At 42.6% G+C, this 26600-nt stretch overlaps 1 protein-coding gene across 2 annotated transcripts in view; it reads right to left on the reverse strand.

The window, feature by feature from the left end:
* Nucleotides 1-26600, reverse strand: part of dock1 (dedicator of cytokinesis 1) — a 589776-nt gene that overhangs the window by 400421 nt on the left and 162755 nt on the right. For both annotated transcript variants that reach the window (XM_080205635.1, XM_080205634.1), the window contains exons 19-20: nt 19978-20075; nt 4988-5077 (exon numbers count right to left, since the gene is read on the reverse strand). In XM_080205635.1, the coding sequence (XP_080061761.1) occupies nt 4988-5077; nt 19978-20075 (188 nt within the window). The remainder of the gene's footprint in view (nt 1-4987; nt 5078-19977; nt 20076-26600) is intronic.

Below are 26600 nucleotides of genomic sequence, written 5' to 3' on the forward strand. Positions count from 1 at the left end.
GGTCTTTCTTTGGCTCTGTCAGAAGTTTCTGCTCCCCAATCCTCTAAGCCAACTCCAAGACATGACCTAACCCACCTTTTTCGCTACTTTTTTAAAATCGTACAAGTCATTTCTGTTCCTTAAATCCCTAAGCATCTTCCAAGTTCACTCCTCCTTTCTGCAACATTTTCTTGATCAAAGTAAAATAGTAGGGCAATGTAATCTAACAATAAGTTAAGGACATTATCAAGAAACTGCAAAAAGCAACCATTTGTGAATGGTCACTCAGGAGAATCTACCAAACAAAACAAATAAAAGAAATTATACATTCAAAATGCATTTTCCTTCATTTAATAGTTGTTCTGTCAGGTTCTGTTAAATGAAAGAAGATCCTAAGCATGCGCTATGTGCACAATTTCCGAGAAAGTATCAGGACGAATGGTCAGGGCTCCAGGGAGAAGGTGGCTGAGTGGCATTAGGTAAATTGCTCCTTCGTGAAGGCCACGAGCCGCCTCCTATACTTTAGCAATACTGTAGCATCAGCAAAACTTGAGCGGGTACAAAGCATCCTAGAGTGAGAGGGAAAATCAGACAGATGTCATTGTCCACATGGGCATGAATAACATACGTAGAAAGAGCAGCAAAGTCATGCAACAGCAATTTAGGGAGTTGGGGAGAAGATTAAAATGCAGGGCTTCGAGGGTAGTAATCTCAGGATTATTCCCTATGTTATGTGCTAGTGAGGCTAGGAACAGGGAGACAGCGGCTAAAGAACTAATGCAAGAGGGAACACTTCAGATTTGTGGATCATTGAGATGTCTTGCAAGGAAGGTGGGGCCTGTACAAGAAGGACAGGGGTTACACCTGAACTGCAGTGGCACCAATACCCTGGCTGGGAGGTTTGCTCATGTGGTTCGGGTGGTTTAAGCTAGCGGGGTGGGAATCAGAACAATAGTGTAGACTGTGAATAAGCATGGGACCAAGGCTATGCTAGCTATGAGGAAGAGCAGACTGGGGGAGGTAGAACTTAGTGGGCTTGGAAGCCTGGAGGTCTGGAGTCCATCTGCTTCAATGCAAGGAGTATAATAGGCAAGACAGGTGGCCTTAGAGCCTTGATTCATATGTGAAACTTAGATGTGGTTGCAGTAACAGAGATGTGGTTAAAAGAGGGATAGGACTAGCAGCTAAATGTTCCAGGATATAGGTGGTTTAGGTGAGATGGGGGTGGGGGGGGGGAAGAGGCAAAAAAGGTGGGGGAGTTGCAATACTGATTGGGGAACATACTACAGCAGTAAAGAGGAAGGACACCTTGGAGGAATCATATAATGAGACACTGCGGGAAGAGCTCAGAAACAGGAAGGGGCAGTCACTACTATGGGGGGGTGGACTTCAGGCCTCCCAAAAGCCCGTGGGAAGTTGAAGAATGGCTAAGTAAGTAAATTCTGGACAGATATCAAACTAATAGGGTTACTTTAGTGGGAGAGTTGAATTTTCCTCATATTGACTGGAAATCCCTGAGGGTTAGGGGTCCGGATGGTGAGGAATTTAAGTGTGTCCAGGAAGGCTTTTTGGAACAATATGTAGATAGTCCGACTAGAGAGGGGGCTCTACTGGACCTGGTATGAGAGAATAAACCCGGCAAGGTCATCAAAGTTGCAGTGGGGGAACATGTGGCGAACAGTTACCACAATTCTGTAAGTTTTTGGATAATCATGGAAAAGGACACGTGTTGTCCTAGGGTTAAGATGCTAAATTTAAAGAGCAGTTGATCGGAGTGCGGGACAGGCATGTGCCTGTGAAAAGGAAGGACAGGAAGAGCAGGGTTTGGAAGCTGTGGATGACCAAAGAAATTGTGAGTCTAGTCAAAACAAAATGATTCATACACAAGATTTAGGCAACAAAAAAAAAATGAAGCACTTGAAGAATACAGGGAAAGTAGAAAATAACTCAAACATGGAATTAGAAGGGCAAAAAGGGTGTCACAAAACGTCCTTGGCAGGCAGGATTAAGGAGAATCCCAAAGCATTTCATACATATACTAGGAATAAGGGGGTAGCTCGAGAAAGAGTTGGTCCACTCAAGGACAAAGGAAGGACCTTATGCATAGAACCAAAGGAAGTGGGTGAGATCCTTATGAGTACTTTGCATGGGTATTCAGAAAGGAGAGGGACACGCTGATTGATGGTGTCTCAGTGGGGTATGTAAACCCTCTAGGGCAAGTCATCATTATGAAGGAGGAAGTGTTAGATGTATTAAAAAGAATTAAGGTAGACAAATCCTCAGGGCCAGATGGCACCTGTCCAAGATTACTGAGGAAGACAAGAGAGGAAATTGGTGGGCCTCTAACAGAAATCTGTGTTTTCTCGTTGGCTACAGTTGAAGTCCCTGAGGATTGGAGGATAGCCACTGTTGTCCCGTTATTTAAGAAGGGTAGCAAGAATAACCTGGGTAATTAAAGGCCAGTGAGCTTGGCATCAGTGATAATGAAATTGTTGGAGAAGATTCGCAGGGATAAGATCAGTACACATTTGGAACTGAATGGTCTTACTAGCGACTGACAGCATGGTTTTGTATGAGGGAGGTGAGTTTTTTGAGGAGACGGCAAAAATGATTGACAAGGGAGGGTTGTAGATGTTGCCAACATGGACTTTAATAACACATGTGACAAGGTCCCTCCTGGCAGGCTAGTGCAAAAGGTTAAATCACATGGGATCAAGGATAAACTGACTAAATGGACCCAGAACTGGCTTGGCCATTGAAGACAGACAGTAGCAGTGGAAGGGTGCCTTTCTGAATGAAGGTCTGTAACTAGTGGTGTTCCACAGGGATCAATGCTGGGACATCTGTTGTTTGTAATATAGTTATATGACTGGAAGAAAGCACAGCTTGATTAGCAAGTTTGTGGACGATACTAAGATTGCTACAGTTCTGGATAGTGATGAAGATTGTCAGAGAGTACAGCAGGATATTGATAGGCTGGAAAATTGGGCAGAGAAACAGCAGATGGAATTTAACATGGACAAATGCGAGGTGATGGATTTTGGCAGATCCAATTCAGGTGGGAGCTATAAAATAAATGGCAGAACCATCAGGAGCATAGATACACAGATCTGGAAACACATGTCCACAGACCTTAAAAATGGCAGCACAAATGGTGAAGAAAGCATATGACATGCTTGCCTCCATTCATCAGGGCACTGAGTATAAAAGTTGGCAAATTATATTAGAGTTATACAAAACATTGGTTCGGCCACATTTGGAATACTTTGTCCTATTCTGGTCACCAAACTACCAGAAGGACGTGGAGATTTTGGAGGAAGTACAGAAAAGGTTTGTCTGGTATGGAGGGTATTAGCTATGACGAGAGCTTGAATAAACTGGAATTGTTCTCCCTGGAAAGACGGAGGCTGAGGGGCAACCTGATAGAAGTTTATAAAATTATGAGGGACATTGATAAGGTGAACAGTTGGAAGCTTTTTCTCTGGGCAAAAATGACAATTACAAGAACACAAATTCAAGGTGAGGGGGAAAGGTTCAGTAGAGATGTGCAGGGGAAGTTTTTTTACAGAGGTTGATGGGGGCCTGGAATGCACTGCCAAGTGAGGTGGTTGAGGCAGACACATCAGTGATATTTAAGACTTATCTGGATAGACACATGAACAGGTGGGGAATAGAGGGATCCAGGCAGTTGGTCTAGATAAGACAATGTGAATGGTGCAGGCTTGGTGGGCCAAAGGGCCTGTTGCTGTGCTACACTGTTCTTTGTTGTTCTGACTGCTATCCAGTATTGTCTTCAGCTTCCAGCATGACTTACTGGACTACTGTTCAAAACAGATCGATGGCAAGCTACTAGGAAAATTCCATTATTTTTTCAGTTTCCATTTATTGATTATCTTTCAAAAGAAGGCTGAGTAATTCATATAATTTAAGAATAAGGTTATCATAAAGCTTACAATAGATATAAAAAAATGTAAATGCAATTGAATCATCATTGATGTAAATTGTTTTTTTTGGAAAAAAACCCACAGAACAATCTGTTAATTGAATTGTTGTGGGAAAATCACCACTCGGAGTTAGATTTAAAGATTCAACTTGCATTTTTTCGGACAAAGCTTTGGGAGAAGCACTGGGCTCTCTGCAGTGCTCACAGTCACCTTCTCAACTTTAAAATGGCAGCTGAGCTTCTTTTACACATTTTCAAATAGTGGACAAGTAGGGACATCAGCAGTCAGCACATCGTTATACATTTATGCCCTTCTTTCAACAACTGATCTTGTTAACGAAAGTCATTGTTTTGGTTCCGCCTTATCTCAAGCTAAGGTGATCATCTGGGCCTCAAGGTCTGATTTATTTCCTGTGGTAATTAGACACTAACAGGATTTGACTCATTGTGCAATGTCTGTACCTAAGTCAGCACATCTTAATGTCTTTTCACAGAGTCCATTTTGTGCCAGATAATCATCTTGTATCTTTTAATTACGGGTTTACTCCAACAGATTCAAAAGGGATAGCTGTTATAATTAAAATAAATTATTTACAAATTGTTTCTGTGATGCACCCTGCTTGCTCCAAAATTCTCAACTTGTTCATGATAAGTACAAGGAGAATTAAATTTAAACTGTATAGTGCATCCTCAAAAATATCATTAGAGTGAGTACTGAACAAGTGTCATTCAGAAAATGAATATATTTATAATCTCAGTTTAAGAAATAGTAAAAACATAATCCCTTTAACACTGAAAAGTAGTAAGCCTCCAGTTCTCCAGTAAGCCTACAGTTCTCAATGTTCAAAAACATGCATGCATATTACTCTACTCATCTACACTAGAAAGGAGAAAAATAACAGTTGAATTAAATAAATTACAGCCAAATATATCTTTGTCAATCACAAAAAATATTATGCTTAAAGGTTAATGATTAAAATGTCAGTCATTGTAACTACCAGAAATTTTGATTGATTTAAGTGTTAGAATTAAAAAAATAAAAATAGCTGCAAAAATGAAACTTACCAAAGAATCAAAAACTAATGTGTCAAAAGTGTCACTGTCAGAATTCTCCATCATGATGTTGAAAAGTGCATCAAGTGTATCTTGTAAAAACTGGAAGAAAAATGTTTAGATTTGAGTATCCTCAAAGCGATACAACATCAAGAGTTTATTCTTCAAATAATATCTTATGACAAAGAACACAAAAGCTTTTGGTGGAACATCATTGATCTGTGTAAAATATAACCTGATGCCCTGCACCTTTCTTCATTGCATTTCTAAACATCATAGAAATTTCGATGTGGGAAGTAGCCACTTGGACTATCATGGCTTGGCTAGTGGTAGTTTCACTCCACTCCAATTTTGCTGCTTTTTTTTATATTCAGCAAGAATTGTCTTAAATCTTGTTCCTGCCCAACAGTCACATTTGACTTGGCTTCAATAATCACAAAATATTCCCTATTCTGCTATATCTAACTCGCCATCATGTTACAGCAATAACCTAACATTTATGCTTTCTTTTCACTGATTTCTACAAAATAATCTCTCGGTATTTGCTGCTTAGAACTTTTACATAATCTTAAGCATTGTTATCAAGTTTGCACTAACCTCTCTGCTCAACTGAATACCCCATCATAAATACCCCAGATACATTGTAACTTTATATTATCCTTTCTATCATCTTATTGAATCTGTACAAAGTCTTCCCTTTATATGAATGCCTGGGACTACAGGCAGTACTCCTGGCTATTATCCACGGTTGATAAATAATTCCCTTACTTTTGTATTCAATTACTGTAAAATTCAAATTCAAAATACCAGTTGCCTATGTGGTGGCCTTTTCCACCTGCATTTGTCCTGACTTTTTTTTCTTTGCTTTTTGATAGGAAAAGGGGAATACAATATGCATTGTACACTAACTCCAGCAAACTAGATTCAAGATTTAACTTATGACTTTAAATATTAAATCTGCGTGCAATAACCCATGAACATTAATGATGCAGATTTCAAGTCACAGGAAATTAAGCTTCAATCATCACGATCAAGACTGCAGTCTTGAGCAAAGCCAGAAATATAACAATGCTTCCTGAACACGTGAATCAATGAAACACACTGATCAACTGGTGTACTTTGTTTTTAAGCAACCTCTCCTGAAAGCACTTGACATGGAACTAGAATATTCCTTCTCAAAAGGCCAGGGCTCAAGCTGTGTTATGGATGGATCATGTTCAAACATTCTGTCAGTATGGAACATTTCAGGTGAGTTATGATGTGCACTTGTGATGAAGTTGGAGGAGAGTCAATCCTCCTCAAAGTTATATAACTGAATACAAAGCAGATACTGTGAATATCTAGAGAAAGAAAAACTGCAGAAACTGGAAATCTGAAACAACAACTGAAAATTAATGTAGAAAAGTGTGAAGCAATGGACATTATAAGGAAAACTGAGGAGAAGCAATTAAAACAGAATGATACAATTTTAAAGAGCATGAAGGAATAGAGAGGACTGGAGGTTCACATGCACAAACTTTTCAAAGTGGTAGAGCAAGTTGGTAAGGCACTTAAAAAAGCATGTGTTTTTTTGTAAACAGGGAGATGGTATACAAAAGCAAGGAAGTTATGCAAAACATTACCTTCACCTGAGGTATGACCAATGATTTACTGTGCATCCAATTCTGGGCACCATACTATGGGGTAGGATGCTAAAACCCTTTGAAATGGTGCAGAGGAGATTTATTAAAATGGCAACATGGATGAGAGCCTTCAGCGATTTGGGGCAACTGGAGAAGCTAGGATTGTTATTCTGTGAATCATTAGTCAGGGTTTTAATGAGTAAACAGAGAGAAACTGTTTGCACTGGCAGAAAGATTGATAATCAGAGAAAACAGATTAAAGACATACAATTATGTAAATGACAAGAAGCAAAAGCTTTGACTAAAATGAGTGAAAGCAGGACATATGTTTTATCGCCCAGCATTTCCATTTATAAAATTATTAAACATCAAGAAAAATTGAGCTGAGGATAGACCATTTATGGACCACAGCTGAGTTATAGAAAAAAGATGCAAAATAAATAATTGGTCTCTTAAAAACATTGCTAAGAACATTCAGGGTATATGAGGAATTATAACACGGGTAATAGAACATGTGAATAGGTGACAGAAGAAAATAGCTGAGAGAAAGCATGTAAGGAGAAAGACTGGAGTGCAGGCCTTACATCAGAAAGCATATCAACCAAACTAAATCAAAAAAATTAGTAGCAAAAGAAAAATAAGAAATAGAAAGGAACTAGATTTTTCATGTAGGAGATGCATAATTTCTCAATTACAAATGCTCCCATCTTCATTGTATTTATATGACAGCTTATTAACTGATCAACTCGTCATAGTTTGAATTAATACAAACATTTAGCTATAATATTTTGCCAGAATGGGCACATAAAGTAACCTATCTCCACCAGCAATCAATGAGTAATAAAGCTTTATATTTAGCAACAGTTCTAAAAAGGAAAACTGAAAACTGAAAGAAATTTCTCAGATAAGTACTTCCTTGTTCTGAAAGGAACATTATTGTCTTCGTAGGAGTTGCATGTGCATTACTGATGTAACGGACCTCATTGCTCAAATGTTCCCAATTACACAAGAGGACAAAAATTTAAAGCAGGATAGACCACAGGCTCTTCAAGCCTATCCTGTCATTCAATACGATCATGGCTGTTCTACGCCAGCCTCAATTCCCTTTGTGCTATTTCCACATATCCCTCTATTCCACAATCTATCAAAATGTTTATCCACCACTACTTTAAATGCTTATGATCCAGCTTCCACTACCCTTTGGGGTAGAGAATTCCAGATATTCACCACCCTGTGAGACAAGAAATTTCTACGCATCTCAGTTTTACATCTTTTCGATATGCATAAATTAAGTAATGCAATAAAGGAATAATACTTGCATGTCCTTTATAAAAAGATTATCATGTTATTATATCATACCAATCTTGAATTTGTGTTTCCTGAAGGGACGCAAAATTCTCTTATCAAGTTCATTGCAAAATCTAATTTATTTTCTGATGGATAAAAGCACAGAAAAACTAATTCTTGCCATGGTAAATGTTAAAAATGATGAGGTGTATGAAGATGCACGTTAATTATGGGAAACACTGGGCAGAGATTTTTTCTAAGTGTCCAGCTGGCATGAAAACAGTTCCTGATCGGTTTTTGGGCGAGTTTTCACTTCCAATCTTATGAACTTAGTCATTGAAAATATGGGTTAAACTGTTTCTAGCCATTAGAGGTAATGGGCAGGGCTTAACTCGCCAGACAGCCTGCAGCTCAGACCAGAGCCACAAACTGCACATCCACAGTAAAAGCACAGAAAAAGCAACTCTCCTAACAGAATACCCCTGGGCCAGGTACAGCCACCCCCTACCGCCGTCACCACACGGACATCAGGGACCCATCCCTAACATTACTGACCCCTTACTGTCACACCTCCCCAATCCCTTCACATGGCCCCTTCATCAGCCTCCTGGCCCCAATTGCTGAATGACATGATCTACTCTCTCCCCTGCCCCTGATCAGAGGCACATTACCCCCACCTCCCCTCCATCAGCACATTTGCAAGTACTGACCTGGCATCCCCTTCGAGGTAACAAGGCAAACTGCATTAAGCTCCCTGGAATACTTTAATGGTCGACTGACTCACCCAAACTTTCTGCAGATGATCTTCCTTAACAAAGAAACAGTCCATAAAAACCCCAAGGATGGACAGACAGGCAGGTAGTGCAGGAAGAAATGGCCTCAGGAAAGACCGTCCCCAGCTTTTTGGATGCTGATTTGCCCAGGTTGCTGGCAGTAGAAGAGGCAAAGTGGGGCACCCTCTTTCCGCCAGAAGGCAAAATTTTCTTCTCAAGTTCACTGCAAAATCGAAGCACAGAAAACTCATTCTTGCCCTCAAGGAAGGGATAGAAGTGCAACTGGGAGGCAGTGGCAGCGTACGTGAGTGCCAGGGCACTGGCCAGGAGCTCCACAAGGCACTGCCGCAAGAAACTGAATGACTAATCCGGTCAGCAAGGGTGTGTTTAACCTCATCCAGCATCTTCCCCTTAAATGACACCCAGATCTCCCCCCACTCTTGGCACCCTCCATGGTTCCAGCACCTCCATCCGCCCCCCAAGAATATCATAACCTCTGTTCTCTGAGGGCCACACCTGATATCCTCCAGGACACATGCAATCAGATTTTACATGGCTCCTTCTGTCCCCACAGGAGAAAAATGCCTATAATGGCCTGGAGTGGGCGAAGACAGGGGCAGATCTGGGTCCTTCCCTCTTTGAGGAGCGGGCCCTGGAGCTTGTGGAAGAGGAGGGGATCAGCACCATGAGCGACAGCATGGTCAAGCTGCAGTGCAGAAATGAGCACCTGCCAATCCTCCATTCGTTGGAGATATCTGAAGTAAGTTGCATGCAACCCAGATTCCTCTCCTCCCTTTCACTTCACCTTGTGTCCTGTGTTGCAGAAAGGGACACCTACTTGTCGGGGCCATCTGAAGGGACCTGTAAGGGTAGCAGTAGTTTTGGGTCAGCTTCCACCCTGCAGTTCACCACCCCAGAGACTCTCACATCGGTGGGTCAACTTAGCGGCAAAGCATCTGGGTCACTCACTCCTGCACATGACACATCTACGATGTACATTGGGTGGAGAAGGGCACATAGAGTCATTGTCATAGAGGTTTACAGCATGGAAACAGGCCCTTCGGCCCAACTTGTCCATTTGGATCATATCCCTCTATACCATTTGTACCCATGTAACTATCTAAATGCTTTCTAAAAGATAAAATTGTACCCACCTTTACTACTACCTCTGGCAGCTTGTTCCAGACACTCACCACCCTCTGTGTGAAAAAATTGCCCCTCTGGACACTTTTGTATCTCTCTCCTCTCACCTTAAACCTATGCCCTCTAATTTTAGACTCCCCTACCTTTGGGAAAACATATTGACTACCCACTTCGTCTATGCCCCTCATTACTTTATAGACCTGTACAAGGTCATCCTTCAGCCTCCTACACTCCAGAGAAAAAAGTCCCAATCTATTCAGTCTCTCCTTATAACTCAATCTATCAAGTCCCAGTAGCATCCTAGTAAATCTTTTCTGCACTCTTTCTAATTTAATAATATTCTTTCTATAATAGGGTGACCAGAATTGCACACAGTTTTCCAAGTGTGACTTACCAATGTCTTGTACAACTTCAACAAGACATTTCAACTCCTCTTTCACATGGGGCCTCACTGGAGGCGAGGACTCAGCTGGCCCCAGGCTACATGTTGGGCCTCTCTCAGCTGCTGGAGATGCAGCAAAAGAACCATGTAATGCAGGAGGGACTGACTGACTGACTGGACTGAGTGCAAGGCTATAGGGAGGAGCCCCAAAGCTTTCAGGTGGATCAGCTATTGTCTGTCTTGCATGGTTCCCAGGCCAACACTGCAAGGGTAGTGTCTGCAGTGGAAATCCTAGAACAGGAAATCCTCACCGTGAGTGGCAGAGTCCAAGCTATGGCCAGGTCACAGCAGGCCGCAACAAACTTATCAAAATTCTTCGGCCCATAGCTGAGGGGCTGGAGAGCTTGCAGAAGACCCAGCAGGCCATGGCTGCAGGCCTTGAGAATGTGGCCCAGGCACAAAGGGTTATGGCTGAGAGGCTGCAGAGCTTGCAGCAAACCCAGTAGGACAGTGCTGAGGCATAGCGAACTATGATGTAACCTTTCAGAACATGGCCATTCAAAGGGTCATGGCTGAGGGGCTGCAGAGCATAGCCCAGACTCAGAGGGCAGTTGCTGCTGTCACTGACAGGTGGACTCTGACTCAGAGGACCGTTGCAGAGGGCTCAACCACCATGGCAAGAATGCATGTGGCCCTCCTGGACTGGTAGGGCCAAGTAACACCGGAGCTTCTGCAGCTCACTGCAGAAGCACCCTCGTCGCATGGAGTGATCCAGGGACCCAGAAGAATGCCAACATAGGAGCAAGGGCTCGAGCCCATGTCAGGGCCTTCCATCCAAGAGACTGTGGCTGTGGTTACACCTTCTGACTCCCCCTTTCTGATGCTGAGGCATCTCAGGGACAGGGAGATGAAGAGGGTGTCATGGATATGTCCCTGACATCTGGAAGCCGGCTAGGGCCCTCCAGGTCCAGGTGCTCCAGAGGACATTCGGCAAAGGCATCATAGGCCAAGGGGCATGGCCAGGAAGCTGGCCACTTCCACCTCCAATGCACATCTTGGGGAGACACCGAGATGTATTGGTAGGCCACATAAAGTTAAGAAAGCGTAATGACACTAAGATGGGACGGGTGAAGAATAACATTAGTTCGATAGAATATTTAGGCACTTTAAAGTCTCACTTCCATATGTTTTTATATTATCCATTATTTTGAAGACACTTTTATTGGCACCAATAAATGTTATTTCACCCCACACCTGTGACTAATATGTCTCTGATTAACCTTTAACAGCAATGTACTTCCCCACCCTCTCTCTCTCTTCCACCACCTCCCCAGTACAAACACATGCCCAATAAAGTTCCACTCGGGTCCACTCCTGACACTACCCTGTCACACAGGTTGGCATGGTACCAACTTGGCAGTTCCAACTGCTGCTTGAGGCAGTGTCTATGCTGGTGAACATGGACTGGAAATCACTCTCAATATTTCAAGTCAATGACTTTTCATCAGAACTGGGAAATGGTAGAAATGTGATATGTTTTGAGCCAGCAGTGATAGGAAAAAGGACAAAAGGAAGTTCGCTGAGACAGTAGAATGACAAATAGTTACTTATGAAGTGGAAAAGGAGACGGTGAGAGACCAAGAAAAGAAACAAAGAGACTCAAAATGTACCCAGCAGCAGATATATGAAGTTATCAAAAACCCCTACTATGATTGTCGCCTTCTTGATGGTGATGGTCAAATCAAACCTTTTACAGGCATAAGAGAGTCTGTTCATTTCCCACTGATGCTGTTCCTCCTTCAGAACTCCATACGCTCTTGCCTTGAATCTCAGGCTGGCAAGGCTGAAGGGCTTTCTGCTGGTTCTGGTATATAAGTCTATAGATGAGCTCAAGTTGTATAACAGTAGCAAAGAGAAGAATATGTTAAACAGTGTTCATGTCAGTACACAACCCTGTTTGACCCCACTGTGGATCATGAAGGGTTCCAAAGTTGGCCCATTATTACTGACCTTACCCCTTATGTCATCATAGAATGAGGAGATTACAATGAGCAGTTTCAGTGGCCACCAATTTTCTTCAGCAACTTAAATAGGCTCACATGAACAAATTTCTTGATGAGGTCCATGAAGGCAATATTGTGGTCTCCTCAGCTCGTGGCATTCTTCTTGTAACTGCTGAACTGAGAAGATCGTGTTGATTGTAGATCTTCTAGTTATGAAACCATACTGGAAAACGGGATAATCGAATGATCCAGTCTCATTAATTGAGGAAGAAATCTGAGCGTGAAGACTTAATACATTCAGAGTTACACAAAATAAAGTCCAATGGATGACTTGGGTACAATTCTGCCCCTTCGATGTTCTCCAATGCAGGGACCATTAGAGGCTTTTAGGATGGCACCAAACAGGCATCAGTTTCACCAGCAAGGAAACAGCTCCAGTAAAAACAAAGACATGGAAGATTCCAATGAAACAGATGGAGAGATGGGTAGAACATTAACTTGAGTTGTACTCCAGGGAAAACAATATCACTGAAGAAGCTTTAGATAACATATACAGCCTGCTTCTCATGGAATTGTTAGATACTAAAGGTTGACAAAGCTGAATTCAAGCACCAAAAACCAGCACTCCTTCGGTATCTACACAAAATATTCAGCCTCTCCTAGAGGGAAGCATCAGTAGGATGTGTGTGCTGAACAGATGATGATCCTATACAAGAACAAAGGCAACCACAGCAATTGCAACAACGATTGAGCCATCTGCCTCCTGAATATTGTGGGAAAAACATTTTCTCATGTTACCCTCATCATCTATGTTACAATCATGAGATATATTTTTAAGTTTACTTATTAGTCACAAATAGGCTTAAATTAACAATGCAATGAAGTTACCAGACTGTAGGTTTTCAATTTAGGGCAAAGGTAGGGAGTCATATCATTTGTTCTGCAGTCTGACAGCTGGGCAAAGAGTTCCAAAGATTCACCACTCTTTGAGAGAAGAAATTCTTCTTCAAATCTATTTCAAACAAGAACCCCCTTCTATGACTATGCCTTCTGGTCCTACACTTTTTCATGAGTAGAAACATCCTCCCAACATATACCCTGTCTAACCCCCCCTAAGAATTTGTTTCAGTCATATCATGTCCCAAAACTCTTCCAAACTCCAAGGAGTACAGAGCCAACCTGTTTAATCTTTCCTCACATGGCACTCCCTTCATATTTAGAATCATCCGAGGAAATCTCATTTGAAGGGGTGACCAAGAAAATAGATGAAGACAACGCGGTAGCATTGTCTAAATGGACTTTAGCAAGGCCTTCGACAAGGTCCCGCATGGTAGACTGATCAGTAAAGTTAGATCACAGGGTATTGACAACGAACTAGCCAACTGGATACAAAATTGGTTTGCTGGTAGATAGAGGATGGTGGAAGAGGGTTGTTTCTCAGTTGGAGGCCCGTGATCAGTACTGGGCTAACTGTTGTTTGTCATTTATATGAACGATTTGGATGAGAACATAGGTAGAGGCATGTTTCGTAAGTTTGTGGATGACACCAAAATTGGTGATGTAATGGACATTGAAGAAGTTTATCTAAGAGAACAGCAGGATCACGATCAACTGGGCCAGTGGCCGAGGAATGATAGGTAGAGTTTAATTTAGGTAAATGTGGGGTGTTGCGTTTTGGTATGACAAAACAGGGCAAGACTTGCACAGTTAATGGTAGGGCCTCAGGGAGTGCTGTCGAACGAAGACACCAAAAGATAATCCTTGAAAGTGATATCAAAGGTATCCAGTAGATAGGCTGAGAGACTTCACTAGTGCATTCTGGGAGAAGTCAGTCAGCAACATCTACTAAAAAGTGGAAAGCAGAAAAGGCCACTGTGAGAAGGTAAAAGGGAAGGTAAAAATTTTATACATTTTCTTAAATAATTTAATTGGTGCTGGAAATGTCAGACAGTGGAGTTAAGTGCTGCACTTGTGAGATGTGGCAGATCTGTAATGCTTCCAGCATCTCGGACTAAACCTGCAGGAAATGTACCCAACTGCAGTTCCTTATAGACTGCATGGATAGGTTGGAACAGCAGTTGGATGCACTTAGGAGCATGAAGGTGACTGAAAATGTCACAGATAGAAGCTTTAGAAATGTGGTCACGCCCAAGTTGCAAGCAGATAGATGGGGCAGGCAGTCACAGCAGGAATCCCGTGATCATCCCGCTCTCTGACAAGTAAACATTTTGGATTCTGTTGGGCGGGGTGGGGGTGGGGGGGCTATCAGGGGATAACAACAACAGTAGCCAAAGCAGTGGTATTACAGCTGGCTCTGTTGTTAAGCAGGGAGGAACAAAGAACACAACAGCAAACATTATAGGGGACTCTATAGCTAGGATGCTTCTGTGGATATGGAAGAGACTCCAGGATGGTATGTTACCTCCCCTGGCACCAGGGTTCAGGATGTCTCTGAACAGGCAGAAAGCATTCTGAAGGTAGAGGGTGAGCAGCCACAGATCATGGTACATATTGGTTCTAACAACATAGGTAGGAAGAGTAATGAGGTCCTGCAGCAGCAGTTTAGGGAGCTAGGTAGAAAGTTAAGAAACAGGACCTCCAGGGTTGCTCACTGTGCCACGTGCCAGTGAGGCTAGAAATAAGAAGACAGTACAGCTCAATACATGGCTAAACAGCTGGTGTAGGAGGGAGGGTTTCAGATATTTAGACCATTAGGGTCTCTTCCAGGGCAGGTGGGACCTGTACAAGAAGGATGGGTTGCATCTAAACCGGAAGGGCATAACTATTCTGTAAAAAGTCTGACAACACCAGGTTTTAGTTCAACCGATTTATTTGATAGTAAACTCACAAGCTTTCGAGGGGACTCCCTCTTCGTCAGGTGAATGGAGAGTTCTGGCCTCGGACAGAGCATATAAAGCACAGGCAGTTTAGAGATTACTGATTAGAATGCGAATCTTTACACCTAACCTGCTGTTCAAGTCCTAAAGTGGCCGACAATGTGTGTGGAAGGAGCACTGATCACAGGTTAAAGAGATGTGTATTGTCTCCAGACAGCACAGTGAGTGAGGTTTTGCAAACCCAGGCAAGTCACGGGGGTTACAGATAGTGCAACATGAACCCAAGATCCCTGTTGAGACGCTACGACAACTGATGAATGAACATCGCTCGACAATCACCAGGCAAGACTGTTCCCTTCCTGTTGGTGAACACTTCAGTGGTCACGGGCATTCAGCCTCTGACCTTCGGGTAAGCATTCTCCAAGGCGGCCTTCACGACACACGACAGCGCAGAGTCGCTGAGCAGAGACTGACAGCCAAGTTCCACACACGAGGACGGTCTCAACAGGGATCTTGGGTTCATGTCGCACTATCTGTAACCCCCGTGACTTGCCTGGGTTTGCAAAACCTCACTCACTGTGCTGTCTGGAGACAATACACATCTCTTTAACCTGTGATCAGTTCTCCTTCCACACACATTGTCGGCCACTTTAGGACTTGAACAGCAGGTTAGGTGTAAAGATTTGCATTCTAATCAGTAATCTCTAAACTGTCTGTGATTCATATGCTCTGTCCGAGGCCAGAACTCTCCATTCGCCTGACGAAGAGGGAGTCCCCTCGAAAGCTTGTGAGTTTACTATCAAATAAATCGGTTGGACGAAAACCTGGTGTTGTCAGACTTTTTACTGTGTTTACCCCAGTCCAACGCCGGCACATCCACATCATGATAACTAATCTGGCCAGGAGGTTTGCTGGTGTCACGTGGGAGGATTTAAACCAGCATGGCAGGGGGGTGGGAACCAAAGCAAAGGTGAATTAACTGAAGGGGAACCAGAGAGTAGGACCAGTATGACTCAGAGAAATAGCAGGCTGGGTGTGGTTGCTATTCAAAGAGGACCTGGTGGACTGAAGTGCATTTGTTTCAATGCGAGAAATATAATAGGTAAGGCAGATGAATTTAGAGCTTGGATTAGTAGTGAAACTATGATATTGTTACCATTACAGAGGGAAGGACAGGGTTGACAGCTGAACATTCCCGGAAACCGATGTTTCAGGTGGGACAGGAGGGATGTAAAAGGGATGGCAGAGTTGCATTACTGGATAAGGAGAATTTCACAGCCGAACTGTGGAAGAATACCTTGAAGAGCTAATACAGCAAGGCAATATGGATAGACCTCAGGAAGAGCGTGGTCACAATGTTGAGGGTTTAGTATAGGCCACCCAATGGCCAGCGGGAGATGGAGGAACAGATATGTTGGCAGATTTTGGCATGGTGTATAAGTAGCAGGGTTGTTGTGGTGGGAGATTTTAACTTCCCCTATATTGACTGGGACTCAGTGCTAAGGGTGTGGACGCAGCAGTTTGTAAGAAACATCCTGGAGGACTTCTTGAAACAGTATGTAGATAGTCCAACTAGGGAAGGGGCCGTACTGGATTTAGTATTGGGGATGAGCCCAGCCAAGCGGTCGACATTTCAGTAGGGGAGCAGTTTGGGGACACCGAACAAAATTCAGTAAGCTTTAAGCTACTGATGGATAAAGATAACTGTAGTCCTCAAGTTAAGGTGCTAAATTGGAGGAAGGCTAATTACAATATTAGGCAGGAACTGAAGAATGTAGATTGGGGGCAGATTTTGAGGGCAAATCAACATCTGGCATGTGGGAGGCTTTCAAGTGTAAGTTGATAGGGATTCAGGATTGGTACATTCCTGTAAGGATGAAGGATAAGTAAGGCAAGTTTTCGCAACTTTGGATAAGAGATATTGTGAGACTAGTCAAAGAGAAAAAGGAAGCATTTTAAAAACCAGGTGGCTGGGAACACACACAGTATGGAATACAAGGAAAGTGGAAAGAAACTTCAGCAAGGAGTAAGGAGGGCCAAAAGGGGTCATGAAAAGTCATTGGTCAGCAGGATTAAGGAAAATCCCAAGGCTTTTTATACGTATATAAAGAGTAAGAGGGTAGCCAGGGAGACGGTTGGCCCACTGAAGGACAGGGGAGAGAATCTATGCAGGGAGCCAGGGGGAATGGGTGAATTATTAAATTAGTACTTTGCGTCAGTATTTACCAAAGAGAAGGAATTGGTGGATAATGAGTCTGGGAAAGGGTTTGTGGATAGTTTGAGTCATAATGTGATCAAGGAGGAGATGGTTTTGGGGTTCTTGAGAAACATTACGATTGATAAGTCTCCAAGGCCTGATGGGATGGCAAAGGAGGAAATCACTGGAGCCTTGAGAGAAATCATTGTATCCTCATTGGCTACAGGGAAGGTCACAGAGGATTGGAGAATAGCCAATGATGTTCCTTTGTTTAAGAAGAGTAGCAAGAATAATCAAGACATTTATAGGCCTGTGAGTCTTACGTCAGTGGTAGGGAAATTATTGGAGAGGATTCTTCGAGATAGGATTTATTCCCACTGGAAGTAAGAGGACATATTACTGAGAGACAACATGGTTTTGTGAAGGGGCGATTGTGCTTACTAACTTGGTTGAGCTTTTCGAGGAAGTGATGATGATGATTGATGAGGGGAGGGCATTAGATGTTGTCTGCATGGACTTCAGTAAGGCCTTTGACAAGGTCCCTCATGGCAGACTGGTGCAGAAGGTGGAGTTGCATGGGACCAGAGGTGAGCTGGCAAGGTGGACACAGAATTTGCTCAGTCATACAAGATAGAAGATAGCAGTGGAAGGTATGTTTCTGAATGGAGGGCTGAGACAAGTGGCATTCTTCAAGGATCAGTGCTGGGACCTTATATATGATTTGGAGGAAAATGTAACAGGTTTGATTAGTAAGTTTGTGGACAAACAAAGGTTGGTGTATTTAGATAGCGACGAAGACCATCACAGGATACAGCAGGATATAGTTTGGTTGGAGGCTTGAGCGGAGACTTGGCAGATGGAATTTAATCCGGATACATGTGACGTAATGCATTTTGGAAGGTCTAATAAAGATAGGAAATATACAGTAAATGGCTGAACCTTTTACAGTGTTGGTAGGCAGAGGTATCTGGGTGCGCAGGTACCCAGGTCACTGAAAGTGGCAACGCAGGTGGTGGTGGTCAAGAAAGCATACTGTATGCTTGCCTTCATTGGCCAGGGCACTGAGTTTAAAAATTGGCAAGTCACGTTGCAGCTTTATAGAACCTTAGTTAGGTCGCACTTGAAAAATGGTGTTCAATTCTGGTCACCATACTATCAAAAGGATGTGGAGGCTTTGAAGAGGGTACAGAAAAGATTTACCAGGATATTGCCTGATATGGAGGGCATTAGCTATGAGAAGAGGTTGAAGAAACTTGGTTTGTTCTCACTGGAATGACGGAGGTTGAGGGGCAACCTGATAGAAGTCTACAAGTCTTTCCCCAGGATGGGAGAGTCAATTACGAGGGGTCATAGGTTTAAGGTCCAAGAGGCAAGGTTTAAAGGAGATGTATGAGGCAAGTTTTTTTACGCAGAGGAGGGTGGGTGCCTGAAACACTCTGCCGGGGGAGATACTGGAAGCAGATACAATAGTGATTTTTAAGGGATGGGATGGGAATGGAACGATGTGGTCTCCGGATGGGTAGAGGATTTAGTTCAATCGGGCAGAATGGTTGGTATAGGCTTGGAGGGCCGAAGGGCCTGTTCCTGTGCTGTAATTTTCTTTATTCTTTGTTCAAAGGTAGACAGGGTGATGAAGAAGCCATTTGGCACACTTGCCTTCATCAGTCAGTGCACTGAGTACAGGATTTGGGACATTATGCTGCAACTGTACTAGACATTGGTAAGGCCACATTTGGAGTACTGCATATAATTCTGGTTACCTTGCTCTAGGAAGGATGTCATTAAAGCTGGAAAGGGTGCAAAAAAGATTTACAAGGATGTTACTGGGACTGAATTATAAGGACAGGCTGGATAGGTTGGGACTTGTTTTCCTGCAGCATAGGAGGGTGAGAGGTGATCTCAGAGATAAGATGAATAGCCATGGCCTTTTCCCCTGGGTTGGGGAGATTTAAGGTGAGAGGGAAAAGATTTAAAAGGGACCTGAGGGACAACTTTTTTCATACAGAGGTTGGTGTGTAAATGGAATGAGCTGCCAGAGGAGGTGATAGACGCAGATACAATTATAACATGTAAAATACATTCGGACAGGTACTTGAATAGGAAATGTTTAGAGGGATTTGGGCCAAATGCAGGCAAATCAGACTAGTTCAGTTTAGGAAAACTGGGTGGTATGGGCGAGTTGAACCAAAGGGCCTGTTTCCATGCCATATATCTCTGTGACTCTATCCTTCTTAATTTTTTTCTCTCTCACATGGTCATGAGTCTTTGGAACACTCTTCCTGAAAAGGTGTTGAAAGCACAATCTTTTCATATTTTTAAGGCAGAAATGGATAGGTTCTTTGTAAGCAAGAAAATGATACGTTATCAGGATAAGCGGAATACAGATTTGAAGTTACTATCAGATCAGCCATGGTCTCATTAAATGATGGGAGTAAACTTGAAGGGCTGACAGGCCTACTGTAGCTTCTTGTTCATATGAATGTTCATATATTCATACTCCCTTAGTGCTGCACTGAAATATCATCTTGGATTATGTGCTTAACTCCATAGAGTGGCACTCTGTTTTCTGATTAACAATAGAAGTGTTACCACTGAATCAAGTTTGACACCTTAATTAAAATCCATCTGCAAGTGTAATAGATGGCTTTAACAATATTTGATAAAGCTTCCTGTTACTCTAAGTTATTTTCACAGTTCAAGCAAGTCTTTTTCTGACTTGCACAGATTTTGGCATCAGTATCTAAAGGAATCTAATTACCTTAACAACCTCTTCTCCATCCACTTTCATCAACTGTCTCAAGTTCTGCTGCAGCAAATTTGTGTTTGACCGCCATTTCAAAAGTCCCAGGAGGTCCACTGTAAACAAACCAGATATATAAGACTTCCTTACTGATCAGTAAGTAAAAAGTCAATCTAATCCCAAACAATTAGACAGTACAAAAGTTGTTGTAAGTAGCGACATCTTAATTTTATCATTGTATTTCACATGGCTGTTATGAGTAATTTGTTTTATCCACAATGGTCTATTGTACACACAATCAATAAAATTTAAATTTCATAATGCCCCCACACCAACTCCCATGAGAACATTTACTTTGGCTGAGTTGTGAACGAATACTAAGCTTAAACCATTAAAACCAAACCAACAGATGGGTGTGTTACTAACCACTCTTGATTGTGAGACTGCACCTGGAATATTGTGTACAATATTGGTCTCCTTATAAAAGGAAGGATGTAAATGCATTAGCAGTTCATACTGGATTTACTAACCTAATACCAGTATTGGGCAAGTTATCTTATGAGGAAAAGTTGGACAGGCTAAACTTGTATGTGCTGGACTTTAGAAGACTAAGAGGTGACTTTATTGAAACATACAAGATCCTGAGAGATTTTGATAAGGTTGATGTAGAGAGGATATTTCCTCTTTTGGGAAAAGGTAGAACTGGGGGTCATTGTTTAAAAATAGGTGATGCCCGTTTAAAAAATGAGATGTCATACAACCATTAGAAATAGAAATAGGCCATGGAGCACTTTGAGCTTGCCTTGCCATTTAATAAGATCATAATGGATAACTGGTGGGTGGAATTAAATTTACCCAATAAATTGGTCTTTGTGAAGTAAAGACAGTAGATAGCACAGTTTCTTCTCAGATTTCCCAGAAAAGTCTTATTTAAGCTGGGTCAACATCCTGGAACTCCCTCCCTAACAGCACTGTGGGTATACCTACTTCATGGGGTTACGGGGATAGGGCCTCAGTGGGATTGTTGCTGGTGCAGGCTTGATGGGCTGAATGGCCTCCTTCTGCACTATAAAGATTCTAAGAGGACTGCAGTGTTTCAAGAAGGCAGCTCACCAACATCTTATTAAGGGTTCCCATGGGATGCGACACCCACATCCCATAGGAGCCATAGCGGGTGGGACACAGAACATGCAAAGATCCACTGACATCAGGCAAGATTTTCCAGCTTTGGGGAGAGCGTGGCCGGAAAATCCCACCCTTGGAATTGAAAGATTAAAATGGGATTTTGAATGTATTCTTACTTCAAGATATCAAAACAAAGTTCAACACACAAGTTGAAAGACTGCAACAAGTGCTGAAATAATGTCTACTTAGTGCAAAATTGTAACATTTTGAAATTATATTTTGCTTTATTGCCACAAGTTGAGTTAGAAACTTCACCTTCTTTAGAGAACCTGCATCAGGCCAAGCCGAGTTTCATAAACACATATGGAATAATACTATCACCCACATGGACCTCCAGTGTCTGTTTAAAGAAACAGTTACGTTGCTAATTTCCAACTTGAGGGTTGTCTGAATGGCACGGCTAATTTATTCCCAATTATAGTTAGCTTTGCGCCGTAAGCCCACAAGACACAGAATTAAGATCAGCAAGCTCAATTAACAAAGGGCCATTAGTCAGAGAAGAGACCTTAATCCATCAGTCTGAATTTGATTGTAAAACTGATCTCAGGTTTTACATCAGAAGAGAGACTTATTCTGTGCGTCAATATTGTAATACCATTTGTTTTTATAATTCTCAAAGCATTTACTGACATCTAAATATTGCTCTGAAGTTTCCAAAAGGTAGAAAAGAACCATTATGCCACCAAATTAAGTTTACACCCATACTTCAGATATACTTTCAAACAGAAGCTAACACATTACGTCTTAACCACATGATAATTAGAGGGAAGATGTGCTAACTTCACACTTCAAGTCAGCTAAGAGGTAGTATGTTAATTTAAGATATTTTTCCCTAAGCCTAACCCTAACTTCCCTAACTTGCTTACTTTCACATTGAAAAATCAAAAAATTGATTTTTCCTCCCAATCTTTCTTTATCTCCTGAAGGTGTCCTTCTTGTTCCACAGCTGCCATCAAAATGTTTACTTCCTCTGTTAGTCAGGGAAATAACTCCTGGCAGGCTGTTCTACCATTTGGGTTAGTATTGACCAGAAACTTAACGAAGCAGTCATACAAATACTGTGACTATAAGAATAAGAATAATAGGTCAGAGGCTGGAAATTCTGCTGCGAGTAACTCACCTCCTTTTAAAATTGTAGAATCCCTACAAAGCCATTCGGCCTGTCGAGTCTGCACCAACTCTCTGACAGAGTCTTACCCAGGCCCTCTTCCCCCATCCTATCCCAGTAACTCCACACATTCACCATGGCTAATCCATTTAACTTACACACCTTGGGACACTAAGAAGCAATTTTGCTCGGCCAGCCATCAAACCTGCACATCTTCGGATTTGTGGGAAGAAGTCGGAGCACCCAGAGGAAAAGCATGCAGACACAGGTAGAACATGCAAACTCCACACAGACAGTCACCTGAGGCTGCAATCAAGCCTGGGTCCCTGGCACTATGACACAGCAGTGCTAGATACTATGCCGTGTCACCTGTGCCTGACACCCGAAAGCTGGACTACCTTCATTAGACAGTACTTAGAAATGTGATGAAATATTTGCTTGGATGAGTACTGCTCCAACTACACTTAAAAAGTTTGATACCCTCCAGGTCAGGACTGCCTGCTTCATTGGCACCTCACCCACCACCTTAAACATTCACTTCATCCAGTACTGATACCCAGAGGCAGCAGCACATACCATTTTCAAGATGAACTGCAGCAATTCACAAAGACTCCTTTGACAGCACCTTCTAAACCTGTAACTTCTACCACCAAGAAGGACAAAGCAGCAGATTCATGGAAATACCACTAGTAGATACCTCCCAGCCATAAGCCACCGTGACTTGGAACTACATGACAGCTCCTTCACTGCTGCCCTTGCTAACAACACTGTCAGTGTACCTACATTAGATGGACTGTAGCAGGTCAAGAAGGTGGCCCACAAGGGTAATTAGTGATGGGCAGCAAATGCTGGCCTAGCCAGTAACAACTACATCCTGTGACAGAATTAAAATAACACATAACACACAAAAGTTCTGACAAATGATCCTGAACAGAAATATTAACTCTTATTTTCTCTCCCAACAGAAACTGTCTGGTCTCATAAGTATTTCCAGCATTTTCTTCTCTATTTTAAATTCCCAGCATGTGCCATATTTTGTTTTTATCACAAACTAATTATATTACATCCTACTCTTATGTTGGGCAGTTGAATTAATGTGCAAGTGTTCAATAACCAGAAGAGACAGCAAAGTTTTGTTTCCAGCTACCAAATTAACAGTAACACAAAACTGAATAACCCCTTATAATGCAAGATACTCCAGCCAAATCAAAAATGTGAAACTGCAAATAAGTGTGTACTGAATGAACACCTGGGCATTTGGTGAAAATTAAAATGTTAATCATGTTCCCAAAAACTCTTGTCTGTATTTGGTGCTAACTGGAAAGTACTGTGCAAGTAGAGTACCGTTCTTCCAGTGATAGACAGGATAAATACTCTATTGAGCATAGTTCAGTTGCGTCCCGAAAACCAAAGAAATTGTAATATTTTCCACACTACCAGAAGGATGTGGACGCTTTCAAGAGGTGAACAGAGAAGATTTACCAGGATGTTACGTGGTATGGTGGGCATTAGCTATGAGGAGAGGTTGGAGAAACTTGGTTTGTACTCACTGGAATGACAGAGGTTGAGGAGTGACCTGATACAAGACTACAAGATTAGGAGGGGCATGAAAAGAGTGGATAGTCAGAAGCATTTTCCCCAGGATGGAAGAGGCAATTACTAGGGGACATAGGTTTAAGATGCGAGGAACAAGGTTTGGAAGAGATGTACAAGGCAAGTGGCGGGTACCTGGAACTTGCCACCAGGCGAGATAGTGGAAGCAGGTATGACAGTGACTTTCAAGTGGCTTCTTGACAAATCCATGAATAGGATGGGAATAGAGGGATATGGTCTCCGGAAGAGGAGGAGGTTTTAGTTCATTCGGGCAGCATGGTCGGTCTAGGCTTGAGGGGCCAAAGAGCCTGTTCTTGTGTTGTAATTTTGTTCGTTCTTTGTTTTTAAGTGTTTCTCAGCTCTACCCATACAGATTCCACATCAACTAATATCTTTCCTCACCATTGCGTTCATTTCCTCTTGAACCAGCAATGCAACTCTGCCCCATTTCCTTTTTTGTCTGTCCTTCCTTAATAATGAATACCCAGGGATGTGCATTTCCCATCAGCTTTGACAAAGGGTCATCTCAAAACATCAGCTCTTTTCTCTCTTTACAGATGCTGCCAGAACTGCTGAGATTTTCCAGCACTTTAGGAGGTTAGCTCGCAAATAGAGAGAGATTGTCAACAGTGTAAGAGGGAGGATAGACATGTGACGGAGAAGGAGAGCGTTCAGACCGAAGGTTTGAGATATATCTATTTTAATGCTAGGAATGTTGTGAACAAAGTGGATGAGCTTACAGCGTGGATCGCTGCTTGGAAGTGTGATGTGGTGGCCATTACAGAGACTTGGATTTCTCACGAACAGGACTGGATACTTCAAGTGTCGGGTTTCAGATGTTTCAGGGGGGACAGGAAGGGAGGCAAAAGAAGTGGGGGAGTGGCACTGTTGATCAGGGATAGTGTCATGGCTGTAGAGAAGGTGGACGCCGTGGAGGGATTGTCTACGGAGTCTCTGTGGGTGGAAGTTCGGAACAAGTAAGGGTCAATTATTTACAGGGTGTTTTCTATAAGCCGCCCAATAGTAACAGGGTTGTTGAGGAGTAGGTAGGGAAACAGGTCCTGGAGAGATGTAATAATAACAGAGTTGTCGTGATGAGAGACTTTAATTTCCCAAATATCAACTGGAATATCCCTAGGGTAAGGGGTTTGGATGGGGAGGAGTTTGTTAGGTGTGTTCCCTGACTCAGTATATGGATAAGTCTACAAGAGGAGAGGCTGTACTTGATCTGGTACTGGGTAATGAACCTGGATAGGTATCAGATCGCTCAGTGGAAGAGCATTTTAGGGATAGTAATCATAACTCTATCTCCTTTACACTAGCATTGAAGAGGGATAGGACCAGGCAAGCTAGGAAAGTGTTTATCTGGAGTAAGGGGAAATATGAAGCCATCAGGCAGGAAATTAAAGGCGTCAATTGGAAGGAGGTATTCTCGGGGAAACGTACCGAAGTAAAGTCGCAGATTTTCAAAGAACGTTTGTCTGGAGTTCTGCACGACAACGTTCTGATGAGACAGGGAGGTTTTGGTAGGTTACAGGAACTGTGGTGCATGAAAGTTGTAACAAATCTAGTCAAAAAAGAAAAGCGTACAAAAGGTTCAGGGAGCTAGGTAATGTTAGGGATCTAGAGAAGTATACGGCCTGTAGGAAGGACCTTGAGGAGGAAATTAGGAGAGCCAGAAGGGGTCATGAGAAGATCTTGGCAGGTAAGATTAAGGAAAACCCTACGGCATTCTACAAATACGTGGAGAGTAGAAGGATGAGATGTGAAGGTATAGGACCTTTAAAATGTGACGGCGGGAAAGTTTGTATAGAACCAGTAGAAGTAGCAGAGGTGCTCAATGAATACTTCGGTATTCACGATGGATAAGGATCTTGGTGGTTGTAGTGCAGGCTTGTGGCAGACTGAAAAGCTTGAGTATGTGGACGTTAAGAAAGAGGATGTGTTGGAGCTTTTGAATAGCATCAAGATAGATAAGTCGCCGGCACCAGATGGGATGTATCCCAGGTTACTGTGGGAGACAAGGGAAGAGATTGCAGAGCCTCTGGCGATGATCTTTGCGTCATCAATGGAGACGGGAGAGGTTCCGGAGGATTGCAGATGTGATTCCTATATTCAAGGAAAAAGGGAATAGAGATAGCCCAGGAAATTATCGATCGGTGAGTCTAACCTCAATCGTTGCTAAGTTGATAGAAAAGATCCTGAGAGACAGGATTTATGAACATTTAGAGAAGTATAGTATGATCAAAAGGAGTCAGCACGGCTTTGTTAAAGGCAGATCATGCCTTACGAGCGTGGTTGAGTTTTTTGAAAATGTGACTAAACACATTGACAAAGGAAGAGCAGTGGATGAGGTTTATATGGATTTCAGCAAGGCATTCGATAAGGTCCCCCATGCAAGGCTTATTGAGAAAGTGAGGGGACATGGGATCCAAGGGGACGTAGCTTTGTGGATCCAGAACTGGCTTGCCCACAGAAGGCATGTAGATGGATCTTTTTCTGCATGGAGGTCAGTCACCAGCAGAGTGCCCCAGGGATCTGTTCTGGGACCCTTGCTCTGTGTGATTTTTATAAATGGCCTGGACGAGGAAGCGGAGGAATGGGTTGGTAAGTTTGCCAATGACATGAAGGTTGGAGGTGTTGTGGATAGTTTGGAGGGATGTCAGAAGTTGCAGCGTGACATAGATAGGATGCAAGACTGGGCAGAGAAGTGGCAGATGGACTTCAACCCGGATAAATGCGTAGTGGTACATTC

Source organism: Carcharhinus amblyrhynchos, chromosome 17 (genome assembly GCF_965287045.1).
Source record: "Carcharhinus amblyrhynchos chromosome 17, sCarAmb.v2.hapA, whole genome shotgun sequence".
Classification (NCBI taxonomy): Eukaryota; Metazoa; Chordata; class Chondrichthyes; order Carcharhiniformes; family Carcharhinidae; genus Carcharhinus; species Carcharhinus amblyrhynchos.